Source organism: Leuresthes tenuis, unplaced genomic scaffold, assembly GCF_036924035.1.
Source record: "Leuresthes tenuis unplaced genomic scaffold, fLeuTen1.0.hap1 SCAF_13, whole genome shotgun sequence".
Lineage (NCBI taxonomy): Eukaryota > Metazoa > Chordata > Actinopteri > Atheriniformes > Atherinopsidae > Leuresthes > Leuresthes tenuis.
The window spans coordinates 11,956,891-11,973,795 of record NW_027325367.1 but is presented as its reverse complement, the minus strand read 5'-3'; the positions used below and the strand labels follow the sequence as shown (position 1 = coordinate 11,973,795).

Genomic DNA, 16,905 nt, shown 5'->3' with positions numbered 1-16,905 from the left:
GTACGGTTTTAAAAGGTTTTTCAGGTGTTGTGATACAACTCAGGGCAGGTAGAAAAGCCTTAGTTGAAAAGTAGTTTCAATGAGCACTGGTCCCGGTGAGGTCCATCATGCAACTGGGACCAGGAGTCTGAACAATCTTGTTCTTGAATGTTTTTGTCATTCATAAACGAAAACAAATTGAATGAACTCAACGCGAGTGGCTGCAGAAATCTCAAAACCATGGCAAAATGCAACAAAAACCATCTGCCGTGGATCCGTACCAATGGAGATAAAAGCTGAAAATCTGCTGTGGAAATGAGCGAGTCTTCTCGAGGAACCTCTTTCTCAGTGTGAATGTAATAAAACAACAGAAATATGCTGACTCACACTCTGGAAAGTGATCACATACGAAGTGATTTTGCAACAACATCTATTTCAAACTAGAAAAACACTTTGCTCTCTCGGAGTTTGACCTTTTTTTTTTAACGGTCCGTCTGAAGCCGCAGTGGGAAGTTCACCGGATCTGCGGTCCCAGGACTCAGTCCAGTCATGTGGTCATTCGGGGAGCATTCTTCATTTCAAGATGGGAATGCAAAGAAAAATACTGCACAAGACGACAAAGCCGAGTCATTTTGTACCAATCTCATAATTTATTTAAATATATTTCAATTTTTTAAATATATATATGTATTTATATAACACCCTTTTGCTAAATGACAGCCATGTTAATTTATGGTAGTTGGGTAGATTTTTTCGTATGCCTTACTTTACAATATGTACATGATACTCCTGGTTTTAATGATCGAGGCTTATATTTTAGGTACAGTGGAACCCTGTGACGACTCAAATACATACATTTCAGGCTTTACCACGCAAGATCCACAGGGAAACTGTGACTAACATAAAACACTTTCCTTTGTCATGTTGCACAAAGAAGCCGAAAAATGATCATGCAATTATTCATTTAGTCACAGTTTGTTGTGAACACTAGCTGTGACTCTCGGCAGGGGGACTGCGAGAGCTTTTTTTCTTTAAAAAAACAAAACAAAACGAGAAGATAACACACAGTCTAGGTAGTGCAGTAGAAAAGATGAACTCAAACCCAAACACTCAAAACGGGGCAAACCAATTGCAAAAGGCAAGTCATTCTAGATTCTGTAATCGTTTTGCTTTAAGACATCTTTTTGGGTTCCTGCAGTAATAAAAGGCCCCTGGTTTGTTTATTTCAGCAACTTTCTCTTTTTCTTCTCCACTTCAACTTTTTTGTATTTATTTCTGTTACTTTCACCACTTTCATCTTTGACTTCATCTGGGTTTTGATGCCTGGTTGCTTCCATGTGGTGACAGCAACCTTCGAGGCTCAACCAGAGTGGTGGCAGCAAGTCGTGCCTTAGCAGAAGGGACCTGAGTGAAGGACAATGCTGTGCCTAATGTAAGACGGGCTGGTCAGATTTAGGCTCCCCTCTCACTGTCCAAGGCACTTTTTTTTTCTTTCCCCAAAGTATACATGTTTTTCTTCTGGAGTACTCGTGTTTGGCTTCACCCTGCAACGACAGAGGGAATGATATTCAGCATCATCTCAAACTTGGCAACACTCAAGAATCACAAATGATACATCAAGAAACTTAATTTGACACAGATCTGCCATCACAGAAACCTGCGCGTATTAACACACCAAACACATCATCACTAAGAACAAATGGCTGAGCCAAACTGAACTCTTGAATGATCATGATCATCCATTCTTTAAGACTATATGATGCAGCGATGGCAAATGGAACTTCAATCTCTACTTTAAGCAGTAATGCCATGCTTTACAAACGCTCCTCTGCAAGAGGAAGCCCTGATTTATGATCTATGGCTGTAGAATAGAGCAAATGGTAAAAAGTGCAACAGCAAAAAAGACCATTAGCCACTGCAAAATGATGAAAAATGCCTCATGAAGCAGACAGTTTCAGTGAAAGTTGTGTGCTGCACAAATACAGCCTGTTTAAGAACCTGTGATGCTTATGGACAATATACACCACGTGTCTGTAGCCCTATAAAAGCATGCTGCTTTGGCCTTAAATCATCAGTATCATTATCCAAAAGTAGAATATTGCACGTTGTATCTATCTGAAGTCCCATTTTTGATTAGTCTGAGTTTCTCCAGCTACTTCCTCCTTGTCACATGCCAGAGAAGCAGAAATAACTGCACGCTCAAACGTACGCGGCCTGTCAAAGCCCAGCAACACACAAGGGCCCTCAGCTGACCCGCGCTGTGGACACATTTTCTCCCTGCAACAGTTCTGTTTGAGTTAGAGGTGAAAGCATCGTGGTACCTTGTGTGTGCTACCCCTCTGTGCACTGTGGGCTGCCGGCTAGCCGAGTGAGAAGTCGCGCACATCTTTTGAAGTCTGAGAAGAGAAAATACAGCGGAAAGACAGTGAGCGGGTTCTTTTCATACAGCGTGTTGACATTGGATTGACAAAGTCATTCCTGGTAGTGTAAGAGGGCCTGAGTGATCGCAGCTTACATGCAGGTATCGTGCAGTCTCTGGTGTGGTGGTAAACTTTGTACACATTCTTCCTGCACTTGGGGCTGAAGTAGAGCGGACCTGACAGAGGAGAAGAGAGCGGCCTTTAAGCACATTTCCAGCTTTACAGGCACCTGCACTAACATCTGTTTTACGGTTTTTATCTAAGGCTATAATTCAATTTCATGTAGATTCGACTGCCTCGGTCATTGTCCGTATGAAATTGGGAGCCATAAGTCCACAGGACGCGTCTCTGACTTTCACACACTTGTCACAGCAGCAACTTTCAGTCAGGCCTTACCTGTTATGTGTTTTAGAAACTTCTCCTTCTTTCTTAGGTCCCTTGGGACTACAACTGTTGGAAGAGAAGAGAGAAGAGGAGTGTCACACGTTTTCATGAAAGCCCATGGCAACACATCTACATTTTCTTAGAAGGCGTGTCTCAAGGGAGCCTCCGCCACAGCAGTTAGAGGGCGCCTTTGTAAACCAACACCAGGATAAATCTAGACATCACAGTGAGTGGCAGCCATTAAACACAAAGATAAAGGCCCAGAAAGACAAAGCATAACATCTGCACAGCCAGATGCCATTTCAAATAAAAATAAAAAATAAAAGTGGATCCCAGCAGGTTACATCCTTAACTTCACAGCATCCTCCATCCACCTTTAAGGATCCCACCCAGAGGACAAACAGTCACTCACCGACAGCATGGATTCCTCTGTCTGTTCTGTTGCGAAAATCTCTCTGCTCCACCGAAGAGCTGTCCATCCGTGACGTTAGCACGGCTTCCGTTTTCGCGCCGTGTCGTCCCCGGTTCTCCTCCACGTGTCTCACGATCTCTACTATCCGCCTCAAGTCCCGCTGCGCGTCCCCGCCGGCCGCCGCTGCATTCGAGGTGGGAGCTGTCGAGGGCGCGCTCTCGCTGCAGTGCCCGGTAAGCGTGCACATTAGTAACACCAGTCCCATCATGACGTGCTTGCGCAGTCCGCTCATAGCTCCCGTGTCGTGAGTAGGGGCGGGGGGAAAGTAAGCTCTTGTCTCTCCGGACACCTGCGGGAGAGATCGAGGGGGTTTGTCAAATTTCCGACCTTTGAATGACCAGGATCCAATTCCACCCACCGAGAACTGCGATCAACTCTAACTGCAGCCTCATAAATACTATTAGAGCCACAATAAACAGTAATACAATACAATGATTGTGGGACACAAAGTCCAGATCACAGTGGGACTAATTTGGCAAATGGGGTCACAGTTGGTGGAAGTTGCGCACTCTGTCTAACATCTGTGAAGTCGCTCATTCTCTATCGTCATTTCATCCATAATTCACACATCACTCACTATTATTCATCACACAAACCTTCATCACATTGTAAATGCAAAAGAGGTGAAGTTTGTTTGGTGGATTTTAGCACACACCATAAGTCCGTCTTGCCTAGTGTTTGTGTGCGCGCCTTACTGAGCAAATTGTAAGTTCAGTTCTGTGGTCAGTGAAGTTTTATTTAATGAAATCAAGGTTTGTTTTGAGGGCAGTCAGATCACAGTGAAGCAAGTCCGCATGAAGAACAAATGTTTGAGAAGTTAAAAGTTAAAAAAAATGTCAGAATAGCAAATGGTGTATAAAATTGTCATTTACCTTTCTTCTTTTGTAAAGTCCTCAAATCTGGAGTTTGAGTCCAATGCGTCCGGAAAATTTGACAATGAGTGCAACTTTATTTAGTGTTCATGCCCGGTCCCAGGTGTGTCATCTGAAAGAGTGCTCCTATGTATGAAGAAATAAAGCTTCTGAAGTCATATGAGTTGTTGCTGAGCATCTGCGGTCATCCTCTGATCGCCGGCAGAGTGCAAAGAGAGAGTGCGCAAACAGCTGAAAGATCCGGCGCTCCAAGTCCCTTTGAGTCCTCGCTGAAGTCTCAGAGCCGTCTCCCTTAGTGTAGCTCACTTTTTATTCTGTCTCGCCGACGCAGTGACCTGTCCCCTGTGGGTTACCCCGCCACATATGTCGTAATTATAGCCACATTGCAGACGCACCTGAAGAGGAAAGTCCACACGAGTTGAATGACCATCACTTGAACGCTGTGTCAAGTTTTCAGAGCCTCCCCTCCTTTCCGTTACTCCATTTATCTGTGAGATACGCGGTTACAGGAAGCGTTTTCATCCACTAATACTTCCACTGAATTTTCCAATCAGCCCAGTGTACAGCGCAGATACCGACATCTCAGTTGAAAAGCTCCCATATCCTTCTTGTGATCCTTATAACCTCATTTAGAGCAATTGCACGCTTTACATCCATCATGGAAATTCAAACCTAATTATGCACCTCTTAAGAATGATTATTTGAAAATTAATTACGATTTAGCAACGTATTGTCTGTAGTTTCTGGTCAGAGTAGAATAGTAAAGTGCATGCAGCCTACTGAGGTTTCTCCTCACATGCTTGGTCTGTGAGCCTGCCGTGCTTGGAACAGCTTTCTTAAAGTCAGGGCGTGCAAGTGGCTCCCATGCCCACCCCCTGAAATCTAACTGACCTGTGAGGTTTTACTATATAATGAAGACGTGGTGAGGGGAGACGGCTGTGAACAGTGTTCATGCATCTTCTTAAACTCCTAAAGTCCAGCTGTTAATCCGAGTAAAATCAAGTTTCAGAAGGTGTACCATTAGTGCTTGTGATCTTTACGAAACTAACCCAAATATTTCGCGCATAGCTTGCTATTTTTGTCATAATCGGATTATTGATGGTTGTTTGCAGAAACAGCTCGAATATTTCACTGCAGGCGAAGTAACGATCTTGTGGCCGTATTAGGCAAAACCCTGGTGCTGAAAGGACAGCGCGCACTGTCACCCCGCTCCAAACCTTCTCTCTGAACAAGGCCGGTCTCTCTTGCTTGAAATCAAATACCCACCGGTGTAATGGCAGACATCCTATGATGAGTAACTATACCAACAAAAAATGATGACAAAAAGTATTGCCGATATCTGATTTCCACGATGATTCACGCCGCCATGAGACGTGACAATGGGACAGTGTCAGCAGAAATGTGTTGTGACTGATCAGTTTGGGGAACAGGTAGATGCTGCCTTATAGTAAAGATCCTGAACCAGTGTGACACTCCGTCATTCAACCAAACGAAGTTTGCAACCGGGAGAAACATCTACAGCAGAGCCTCTGACCCTGAGAATAGTGAATACAAATTTATACAAATTAATACAAACCAAAATAATTCCTTTTGATTGCACTGTCAATTAATCCCAGCACGTTTTTTTTTTTTATTGAAAGCAGCATTAAAAGCACAGTATAACAGACCAAGCCTCGTATAAATCATCTCCTGTCAGATATGTATTTTGGCTGCAGCTAAAATGTAAATATTACCTCTCAACAACAACATAAGAGTTAAAAATGTTTATTAGAATTCAGTAAAATACTTTTTGAGGGGCAGCGGCTTCAGCAGGGGGCGTCCTTCTGCAGCCACTCCACATCAGAGCTCGTCGTCATGTTGCTCACATTTGTGCAGTCTTAGTAACAGCGTCTCGGTTAGATTTGACTCATGAGATATTTCCAACCAAATGGATACTCAAAGTGCCATCAAGGAAACCAACATACTCAATTTACACCGCAAGATCCACGTCTGCTGAGCAGATCAGCTGCACTTGTCACATCTCATGAAATACCCACTGTGAGGCAGATAAAAAGAAGAAAAAACAATGATAAAAGAGAAAGGGATAGTTGATGTTTTCATGATTGTCAGTGTTTTTGTGAATGACCTGGCAAGCAGGTGAGGGAAGACTGCAGAAAAGTTGTTCTAACTGCATCTTTGTCAGCATTTCTTGTGTCGCCGTTTTGAATTCAGCAGCAATTTTCACGGAAATATGTTCAAATGACTGTTTGGAATGTTGAAAAAAAACCTTGTTTAACCCCGTTTCTATTCTTGATCGCTTGTGTGATCTTTCTAAACATCAGCATAGACACACGTGAAGCTGCGCTGTCCAAATGTGTGAGTCAGCGACTCAAGTTCATGTGATTAAGTGAACCCCATGTGGTAAACCTTTTAGATGCTACGCGGTGGTTATTATTTCAACATACTGACATTTTCACTCTCCTTTTTCCTCATGAACTCTTGGTGACATATTCCCCCTGATAGAATATTTAATTAATTAATCATAAGAGGATGTGGTTATCTTCCCACAAATGTAACTTTTTTTTCTTCTGACTTCTTGTCCAAGTAAAAATTCTATCTCCAAAACGTGTTACTTTAAACGTTGTCATGTTTTTTTTTTTTTTTCTCATTCTGGCCACAGCAAAAGGACTCACTTCTGTAATCAAGGATGTTGGAAATATTTCCTTTTCTAAGAATCGGATAAACTGACACGGCTAATGGCTATGACTTTTAAACTGAATAATGGGCTGGGAACATATTTTAAATTGAGTGCAAATAGGAAACATGGACTTTTATTTACTCAAAGGAATTGATGTTTCATGCAAAAAATTAAATGAAAAATTATGAACATCTGCAATAAAGATCCAGTTTAGAAACTGCTACTCTTTATTTTTTTATTTATTCTTTTTTTAATTCATGGACATGAATCAATTTCACTTACAGATGCCTGTAAAGGTTTGAACCAAAATGACCTTTTCTGTTACCAAAGGAGGAACTCATTTCAGAAGTCTCAGATCTTAACACATTTTTTTAAAGCTTTGGCTTGTTCCCAGTGAAGGCCGTTGTATGCCAGTTTTAAAGCTTTATGAAGACTCTAACACTGTCTCAAAAATCATTGGTCCCCTCTCACCAAAATGCCAAAAACTCTGACTTTAAAGACAATCGATGCTCGATAAATGGTGAAGAACATTAGAAGTTAGGGAAGGGTTTTTAGGGAGCTGTGTTCCCAGTTTGTTATGAACTTAGGAAAAAATTGGAACTACAAAGATTGCGGTCTGAAGGATCATGAAAAATTTTCAATATCTTGTAGGATTGTACGAGAGGCAAATCAAAACCTTAGTTTGGCTGAAAAAAAATGCTTTTGGGGCGGTGGTGCAGTGTTGTACAAGTCCACAATACCTGCACAGATGTGATGCTCACGAAAGAGCCATCACAAGACAACTTTTGCCGCATTTTCACAACAAAACTAAGCTTCAGAAGCTTATATATCTAAGCAAGTGTCATGCATTCTGGAAATTTGATGGCTTGGTGAAGTTGAAATCCATTTTTGGTAATGAGCAAAGGTGTGTTTGGGGGAAAAAAGGTGCAAAACTTCATTAAAAGAACCACTGCACTACTGTTATGTATGGGATATAGCGGTCACGCTTTGGGCTTGTGTTGCAGTTAATTGCATCAGGAGTATCTCACTGACTTTCCATTTAGTTTCCTTATGAGTTCCTCTGTTGTTAGGTTTATGGGACAAAATAAATTTGTCATTATGTCTAGAATTTTACTGAATTTATCATTTCATTTCAGATTCACCCTTTCTGTGCGCAGTCACTTCACTATGACTCTACAATGCATATCATGTCTTTGTTGTTTTTGTTGCCATTTTATCATTGTTCTTTTGTATCCTTGCTTACTTTTTAGCGTCTGCGTCCTGGACCATAACTGTGGAGCATGCACAGAGCGTCAGGGCCACTTTGAGTGTAGTTGACCATTTACACACAAATAAGTCCTCCCCCAAACTGATTATCCGATTGTGCTAATCTGGATTTAAGAGATTTGATCGGGCTGATATGTTTGCATGTATTTTAAAAGTAAGTTTTTTTGTACAATAATACAATAATAATAATAAAGTAATTGTTTTTTTCTTAGCCTGATGAAAATACACCAGTTGTTTTGTTACATGTAAGAAAAAAAATCATAATTTGAGTTAAAATTGAACTGAAATGATAAAGTAAGAAAGCAACCCACCTGGGTTTTATCAGTCATCAGTATGGATGTTAAGATTAATAGGCAGTGGAAAAGGGCAACTGCCGGCTGTATTCATGGAAATGATAACTAATGACATCCAATTAATGGGCTGACATTAACATTGAAGCCAGTGTGAAAATCTCTGGACAGCCCTCAGACAAGCTGTGCAAGCAAGATGGCTTAATAATCTTAAAGAACTCGAAGCCATTTTGCAGAAAGGATAGACAAAAATCCACAAACAAGAACTGAAACTCTGAGCTTGTTAGAAAAAACATTTACAAGCTGTGATATTTGCCAAAGGGGACGTTACTGAGTACTGAGCAGGCAGGATGCCCAACCTTTTACTTAAGGACCACCCGTCTTTTTTTTAAACTAGAAAAAGAAGTCTTGCTTTTAAAAAAAAAAGAAGAAAAAAAAGAACGGTGCCATCTTTAATTTAGTACCATTTGGAAATCTTTATAGACACACAAACAGAAATTTTAAACGCCTAAATGTTTGCATGCCATTGCATTTCCCACCCAGAGATGACTTATTATTTGTCTGCCACTGGCATCCATGGAAGACTTTCTCCCCATGTGTTTCTGGTTAGAGAAAGTCCTCTTAATTGATAGAATAAATCCTTCATGCTCCTGAATGCTCAAGATTCTTGTTGTCCCGCTTATCGTCATCTTTTCCCTGACCCAGTCTTTCAGCAGATCATTGGCTTTTACTGTCTTTTAACTTGAACTGGGTGAAGACTGCAAATTATCCTGCTGTATATCCTGTCAGTCAGTCAGCACATTTATTGAAAGCGACCCATTTATCCCCACATATAGAAACAGCGCTCACAGTTTGAAGTAGTGTGAAAGAAAGAAAGAAAGATAAATAAGATAAAGCTTTATTAGTCCCACGGTGGGGAAATTCATATTGTTGCGGCATCAGATATGTTAGAGCAGGGAATAGGCAAATAGGAAAACATATAGAAAGCCATAAGCGCACGACAATACATACAAGGAGTATCTACAAGGTTAAGAGCATTATGTATGGACGATAATACATAGCAGAGTGTATGGTATGCACATAAACAGTATGAGTGACAACAGCATGTTGTATTTAACATTATTTAACTCTGTAAAGTGCAGTCAGTGAATGGCTTTGAGTTTAGTGGGAGGGGCTACTGGGAGCAGAGCTAATTTACAGTCTGAATGCAACCGAAACAAAGCTCTTGCGATACCTCTCCTTCAAACACTTGGAGTGACAGACCCCCTTACTGAAGGAGCTGGTCAGTGATCTCACACTGTCCTTCAGAGGGTGGAGCTCGTTCATCCTCTTCTCACTCACGACCTCCATCGTGTCAAGGGGGCATCCCAATCCAGAGTTGGCCATCTTGATGACTTTATTCAGTTTCTTCCTATCTGCAGTTGAAATGCTGCTGCCCGAGTAGACCACATGAAAGAAAATGACTGATGCCACTATAGTGTCGCAAAAGGCTCCGAGTCTTCTGAGTAGATAGAGTCTACTCAGCCCTTTCTTATAAAGTGAAGTGGTGTTATCATTCCAAATATTCAGCTGACACTTTGGTGAGACACTCAGGTGTGTTATTATGTGTACGTACATCAGCAGCAGCTTATGCTTTAGTCTCAAGCAGAGATGTGAAGCAGGCAACAAATTTGGATTTACCTTCTTCCTAACTATGTAGCATTTTTTTAAATTCTCTTTTTGGAGCCACAAAATGCTTTAGACGTCTTGTAAGTCTTAGATCTGTGATATCAGTTGAGTTCCTCTCAAAAGAGTGTGAATACTCCACCAATTTCCTGAAACTACACTGAATGTTAGTGCTGGGGGGAGCCTGGCGAAGTAGAACGGAGGTATATTAGAAGCACAAGGCCGAGTGGGAAAAGTGGGGATCTTCATGAGTGCTGAGGGTAACAGAATGAATGACACAGAGATGAATGATCCGAGATAAATGAATCAGGTCACAAATATCTATCTCTAGATGGAAGACTTTTATAAAGAGATGCTACTTTGAACTAGAAGTTCAACAGAAAGACACTTACCTTGCACTATAAACACTGAAGGAGGGAGTTATTGTAACTTTTGTCATTGCAAATGTGGTTTTATTGGAATGATTTGCTTTCCACATTTTCTTCCATACCTACTGATTCACTTGTTGTGTCAATAAATATAGAGATATATGTATTTTTCTTAAATTTTTAAATGGTAGCCTTAAGTCATCACAATACTTACACACGGGAGGATCTACTAATAAGATGCCTGTATAATCAGGACAACTTTACATTAAATAGGAAAATCACTGTTAAATTGGATTAAAGCACACTGAACTAGAGACTGGTCAGCAACCTCCTGCAATCACAAAAGAATTGAAAAGGAGATTTTCATTTGATAGGTGGTTGTTTGTGGCAACTTGATATTGAGTGTTTGTGAGAGGTGGCAACTAATCTAAAACTTCCACAAAGCTCCTCACCTTGTCAAACTTGTGTCAACTGGATAAATCGTAGGACTGCCTTTTAGAGGACTTCAGTTTCTAAGGTCTCACTCTCCACTTTAATTTTCACTTACTCTAGAAATGTTTAGGTTAGGATGAGGAGAAATTCCTGGTTTGTTCGAAAACCATTCACATCAAAACATTCATGTAATACAAGATGGCTTTTTGAAAAAAAAATCTGGGGTAAGAAGTCTCTTCTATTTGGAACATACACTCACTGCTCATCCAAAAAAAAAGTCACACATTCTAATGTTTCAGTGGAGGACCTTTAGCTCTGATTACGGCACGTATCCATTGTGGCATCGTTTCGAAAAGCTTCTGCAATGTCACAACATTCATTTCCATCCAGAGTTGCATTCATTTTTCGCCAAGATCTTGCAGTGATTATGTCTAACAAAGTGTACCCCAGCACATGCCAAAGATCCTTAATGGGGTTAAGGTCTGGACTCTGTGGTGGCCGATCCATGTATGAAAATGATGTCTCATGCTCCCTGAACCACTCTTTCACAGTTTGAGCCATCTTCGAATATGGCCGTGCCATCAAGGAAGACAAAAAATCCACTGATGGAATAACCTGCGCATTCATTATATTCAGGTAGTCAGCTGACCTCATTCTTTGGGAACATAACGTTGATGAACTTAGTTCTGACCAACTGCAGCAACCCCAGATCACAGCACCACCCTCACAGGCTTGTACAGTAGGCACTATGCATGATGGGTGCATCACTTCATCCACCTCTCTTCTTATCCTGACGCTCCCTTTGCTCTGGAATAGTGTAAATCTGGACTCATCAGACCTTTCTTCCATTGCTCCAGAGTCTCTTACAAATTGAAGCCTTTCCCCCAATTAGCCTCACTGATAAGTGGTTTTCTTAAGGCTCTACAGCTGTTTAATTCCAATTCCTTGAGTTGTCTTAACATTTTGCATCTGGAAATGCTCTTACATTCACTATTAAACATAGTCGTGAGTTCTACTGTGTTTTTTTTTTTACAATTTGATTTCACCGAACGTTTAAGTCAACGCTGATCACGATAATTTTTTTCTAACCACATTTCCTCCTCAAACATGATGGTTCACCACTATCCTTCCAGTTTTTAATAATGCATTGGACAGTTCTTAACCCAATTTTAGTAGTTTCAGCAATCTCCTTAGATGTTTTCTTTTGCTTGAGGCATGCCAATATTAGACTCCTCTGAAACAGACTTTTCCACAACCACAGGATGTGTCTCCCGACATGGTTGTTTAAGAAATGAGAAGCTATTCATCAGTTGGGGCTAAATAACTTGTTGCCTGCTGAAACAATCATCCATGCAGTAATCGTCCAATGGAAGACTCTTATCTATTTGCTTAGTTAAATCCAAGTGGTCACTTATTTTTTGGAGGGGCAGTGTAAATATACCCCTGCTTGAAGATACTATGGCTGGAGTGGCTTTTTATAGGAAAATCTAATTACATAAAACTAGGAACATGAAATTACAAAAAAAAATGTACAGCATAAGAAAAGATTGATGGAAACTTTGATCTTTCTTTTCTAAATACATGAAAGTGGCGAGGTTTGCCTTTTTGAATATAATGTGAGATAGAATTAGTCTTTCCAAAGAATTTAACTCATAAGACCTGTAACATTTCCAAATGAAAAAAACAAACAAATGGAATGGTAAAGGTGACTAGTTTTGTTTTCTGTTTCTGTTTCTCTTTTTCTGTTCTGTTCTTTTCTTCCTTATCTTGACCATCACATGGAAACAGTCTTTGTCATTACCAGTGTGGTGAGGTAGCTCAGTTGTCATCAAGTGATAAGTACCACATCAAATGACAATATATACAATGAAACAGGAAAAAAAACAACTCACTGGCTTCCCTTTGGTTTAATGCTGTGTTTGACCTTTGAATAAAGTAAACTTTTAGTCAATGGTCAAAAGTAGTGCAGAACTGAGTAGGTTTCCAATCACGTATAAGTTTCCTGTACAGCCATTGAAATGTGTCAATTTATCTGCCAACTTTAAAGAAGGTAAATGGAGTGTGGAACACGTTATTACAGGCCTCTTATTTCCACACAGGTGTTTTCATTTATCCAGGCTGATTCTACCTCTGAGCGACTGTGCAGGCATGTAAAGAGTGTGCTTGATTGACAGCTTCCAGAAGGATGTAAAGGATTTATGTGTGGGTCCCTCTAAGGGTCAAGTAGTTCATATTTTCTGCCACCTTGAAGCCCACACAGTAAAACACAGTGATGCAATATTCCACTCCTACATGTTCTGAACACATTTCCAAGACACCTGCCAAAAAGTGGGCCTCTCAGGTAATTGGCTTCAACTGGAATATTGTCTTTAGTTTCACAAGCTCTTCTCGTCAGACACACAGTTTCATCGTATTTGTAGTGTTTTTCAGATTCAGTTAACTTTAAATCGTCTTGGGTTGTCAAACTGAAAAATAAGTTTGTGTTTCCTGAGGTTTGATGGTTGTAAATTTGACACCGTTTTGGTGAAGTAAAATTATTCATTCAGTGCTGCAGATTAGAGGCAATGTGCACATGCTCAACAACAGGATGAGGGTAATGCTATAAAATTGAAACGGTTTGTGGCAGCAGCTTATAATGATTAAGCCAAAGTGGGAATGCTTTCCTTTTTGTTTTCTTCTTTTATTCTGAAGGAATTATGTGCCTATGTTTTGGCATATAGAACATTTCTAACCCAATGTAACTAGTGCTGAGCAATTTTCCTGCTAAACTAATGATGACATAATCAAGAATGCATCTCACCTGTCCAGGTTACAACTTATTTTGTCAGTCCAAATAGAGGGCTCCACACATTAAAGGACAACATTTCCCCAAACCCCTCCCCCAAATTTGATGTGAACACTTTCAAAATGAAGCTAAAAGTCTGCACTTTAACCTCCTATTCAATATATAAATGTATGTCTTTTCATAAACAGCTGAAATAACAAAAACTATTCTAAAAAATTCCTGAAGCCCAAGCTTAATGTTAAAGTGCAACTCAGTATGATAAATGTGTTGTAGTACACGAAAGATCCAGAGATCAGTGCTGATTCCTCTTTAGTCTTCACCTCAGTTGTTTGTTCAGTCAGCCCAAATACAAAAAGCACTGCATGGAAGGTCAGCAACACTGTAGCCTGTTCTGAACAGTTTAAGATTACAATTGTGTCCGCAGCTTTAACTGTCTTTTAAATCCCTTTTAACAAGGAAACAGCGTACACGAACCACAGCTGAAGAAGGAGCTCCATGGCAAAATCCCATTAGTTCAATCAGTGAAAGTGATGATTTCATATAAATAATTCAAAATTCTGTTGATGTTTCTAAACACATGAATATGATGGTCTGATGAAGTTTCTGATGAACTTTTTTGCAACAAGATACCTATATAAGAATTAAGCAGATACAAAGCAGCACTAAATTGGAGTCATATTTCTGGTTGTTTAGTTCATAGAAATCCATTATTTAATCTCACTGGAGATACAGTTCACTTTTTTTCCACTTCCCTTAATGAAAGTATCTGGCTTTTCAGTTGCCAGATGCTCCGCTGTTTTCCCTACAGTGTTATTTATCATGTATGTCTGCAGTTTGGAGCCTGACGTGCAGTGTGTGTAAACATGTTTTGTTGGCATTGTCTTGTGAAGACAATATATGACACTAAGGAGAGCCGGTGCTGCTCGTCCTGCTGCAGGCCACAGGCAGTTGCACCGTTGCTGGCATCGCCAGTTATTCGTTTCAGTTTTGAAAGCAGTTTCACAGCTGAAGTCTCCTGTCAGTAGAAGAATACATGCATTTGCTGCAAAGCCCTGATTGAACTTGTGGTTTTGGAATTGCACAATGAAACATTTTGTGGTGCGAGCTGTGCACTATCAAAAAGAAAGTGCACCCAGAAATATTTCTATTGACTTCTAAAGTCAGTGTCCCTCTTTAGTGTTATTTCTTTATTCTTTATTCAAAACCACACTCTCCATGTGCTGGATAGAACCCACAAGTCCAAAAGTTTTCATCTACATAAGATACAGATGTTTGTTATTTAAAGCTGAAGTCAAGAAAGATGAGGTTAGGGCAACAAAGCTGCCTAGATACCCAAATTTCTACCTCTACATCTAGGACATCTTTCTCCATTCGAGTCTACAGCTGTTCGTTTAGCTCACTAATTTGGGACAGTACCATTTTTTCCATATTGTATTGCCTACTTCTTTCATTAAAAAAAGCTTTAAAGCTCTTCACAGGCCACAAAGATTAGCACAGATGATCTTCAGACCAAGCCCCATTACAGCCATCAAACTGATTTAGCATTTTTTAAAAGTATTCGACACAGCCAATCAAAAGTAGCCATGAAGTTGCCAAAACAGAACTGATGTCATATCTTACATTACTCTGAGACAGTCCATTATTCTGCCAGTAATGGATAGCATTGGTGTCATGTCTGGACGAGCCTCTTTTTGCTTTTCTATAATTGTTTGCAGTAGCAATCTAACCAGGGTCAGTGGTAACAGTTAAGGTCATCCGGAAAAGTGATAATGATTTTACTCATTTTTACCAACTGTGCTTAGAGATATGCTTTAAAATGTTAAGATCAAATTTCCATACTGACTAAAAAAAAACACACAACATGCCCATTGCACTAAAACAAACTCTTGACAGAATTTAGAATAATTATTTGCTGATTGACTCTCACAACGTGATGATTTAGACAGTTTCCAATATTGACAAGGACGCAGAATGCCGTACTTAGGGGAGGGACAGTTGGATTGGTCCTGTTAAAATTCCTGACCTTCGAGTCAGACACTGCTTCCTAAAATCCCATCCTGTGCAATCTTTTCCAAAGTCACTTTTCTGCTCGGAACAGCTGGAACTCAGGAGAAAGCGCATTCATGTGCCAGCTGAAAGGTCAGTGATCAACTAGACCAGAAGAGCGCTTTGATAAATACAGTCCATTCACTATTTACTTCCTTGATTACTTGCTTTTCTAATTCAGTCCCATCTGCTAATGAGTAGTGTTAAGAATTAGAAGTAGCCTACATATTTAGAATTAAACATTTAAAAAATAAATGGTTGTTTTTTTTTTGTCTGTTGGTGATATTATGGACAGTAGATGATGGTTTCTGTCTTTGCATTTTTACACTGACAAATATTAACTGCGCCATGGTTTGCAATTATTTGCAGTTTGCTGATTCTGTCTCTCTAAGAAGCTCTTTTTTATACCTAATTTTGTTACTGACCTGTCGCCAAGTAACCTAACTAGTTCCAACATGTTCTTCCAGCTGTTTCTTTTTAGTTCCACTTCTTTTCCAGCCTTTTGTTTCCTTGATCCATTCTTTTTGAGACATTTTGCTTCCATCAAATTCAAGCAGAGCTTAGATGAATTGGAAAAATGTCTCACTTTCAACATTTGATATGTTTCCCATGTTCTATTGTGAATAACATATTGGTTTATAAGATTTGCAAATAAATGCATCCTGTTGTTATTTATGCTTTATAGAGCATGCCAACTTATTTGGAATTGGGGTTTTATATTCAATAATTCTAGTCAGGCCTGCAGTGAGTGGAGGAGAAAGGGGACAGATGAGCCTGAACCAACATGCACGGGAGTCAGATTTTGAAGGGGACATGCATAGGTCAAGCAGTCTTTGTTTGACTAATAAATGGCAGTTTTTAACCAACATCTGTGAATGACATCTATCTGTATGCTCCTCTCATACCCTACCCTCAGAGTTTTTTTAGTTTTTTTTATCATTTCTGCATGTTTTAGCATTCATGCCTCCAGTACTGATCCATGTGGCACAGCAGTGATAGATTTGTTTTTATTATTTGGATAATTGAGGTGTTATTGTTATTTCAAGTAGGCAATATGAATGCCCATTTGCACAAAAAACAACTAAGCTGCTGTACTTTTTATTGTTTGTACAGCAGCATCATTTGGTAACAAAGCTGCTCAGGGCAAATCCACCACTTTCAAAGCTCTCCATATAATTTCTTAAATCAAATTCTTGTTTTCTCTGGAGAAGCATAGCTTTGTTTTTTTATCGGACATTTCAAGTGGATT

General features: G+C 39.9%; 1 protein-coding gene across 1 annotated transcript; it reads right to left on the bottom strand.

Moving 5' to 3' along the window:
- Positions 1–1,015: 1,015 nt before the first annotated feature.
- Positions 1,016–3,501, bottom strand: alkal2a (ALK and LTK ligand 2a). Its single transcript, XM_072362214.1, has 5 exons — positions 3,196–3,501; positions 2,796–2,849; positions 2,495–2,575; positions 2,301–2,375; positions 1,016–1,523 (listed from the first exon to the last, which is right to left on the bottom strand). The coding sequence occupies exons 1-4, from the start codon at positions 3,485–3,487 to the stop codon at positions 2,311–2,313; spliced, it is 492 nt and encodes a 163-aa protein (XP_072218315.1). The 5' UTR covers positions 3,488–3,501; the 3' UTR covers positions 1,016–1,523; positions 2,301–2,310.
- Positions 3,502–16,905: the final 13,404 nt, after the last annotated feature.

Bases quoted from the DNA above. Each gene is read 5' to 3' on its own strand.
- alkal2a (XM_072362214.1), bottom strand. From the start codon at position 3,487: ATGAGCGGACTGCGCAAGCACGTCATGATGGGACTGGTGTTACTAATG. The intron at 2,850-3,195 runs GTGAGTGACTGT...CTCTTCCAACAG, and splicing joins CAGAGGAATCCATGCTGTCG to TTGTAGTCCCAAGGGACCTA. The intron at 2,376-2,494 runs GTAAGCTGCGAT...TTCTCTTCTCAG, and splicing joins AGACTGCACGATACCTGCAT to ACTTCAAAAGATGTGCGCGA.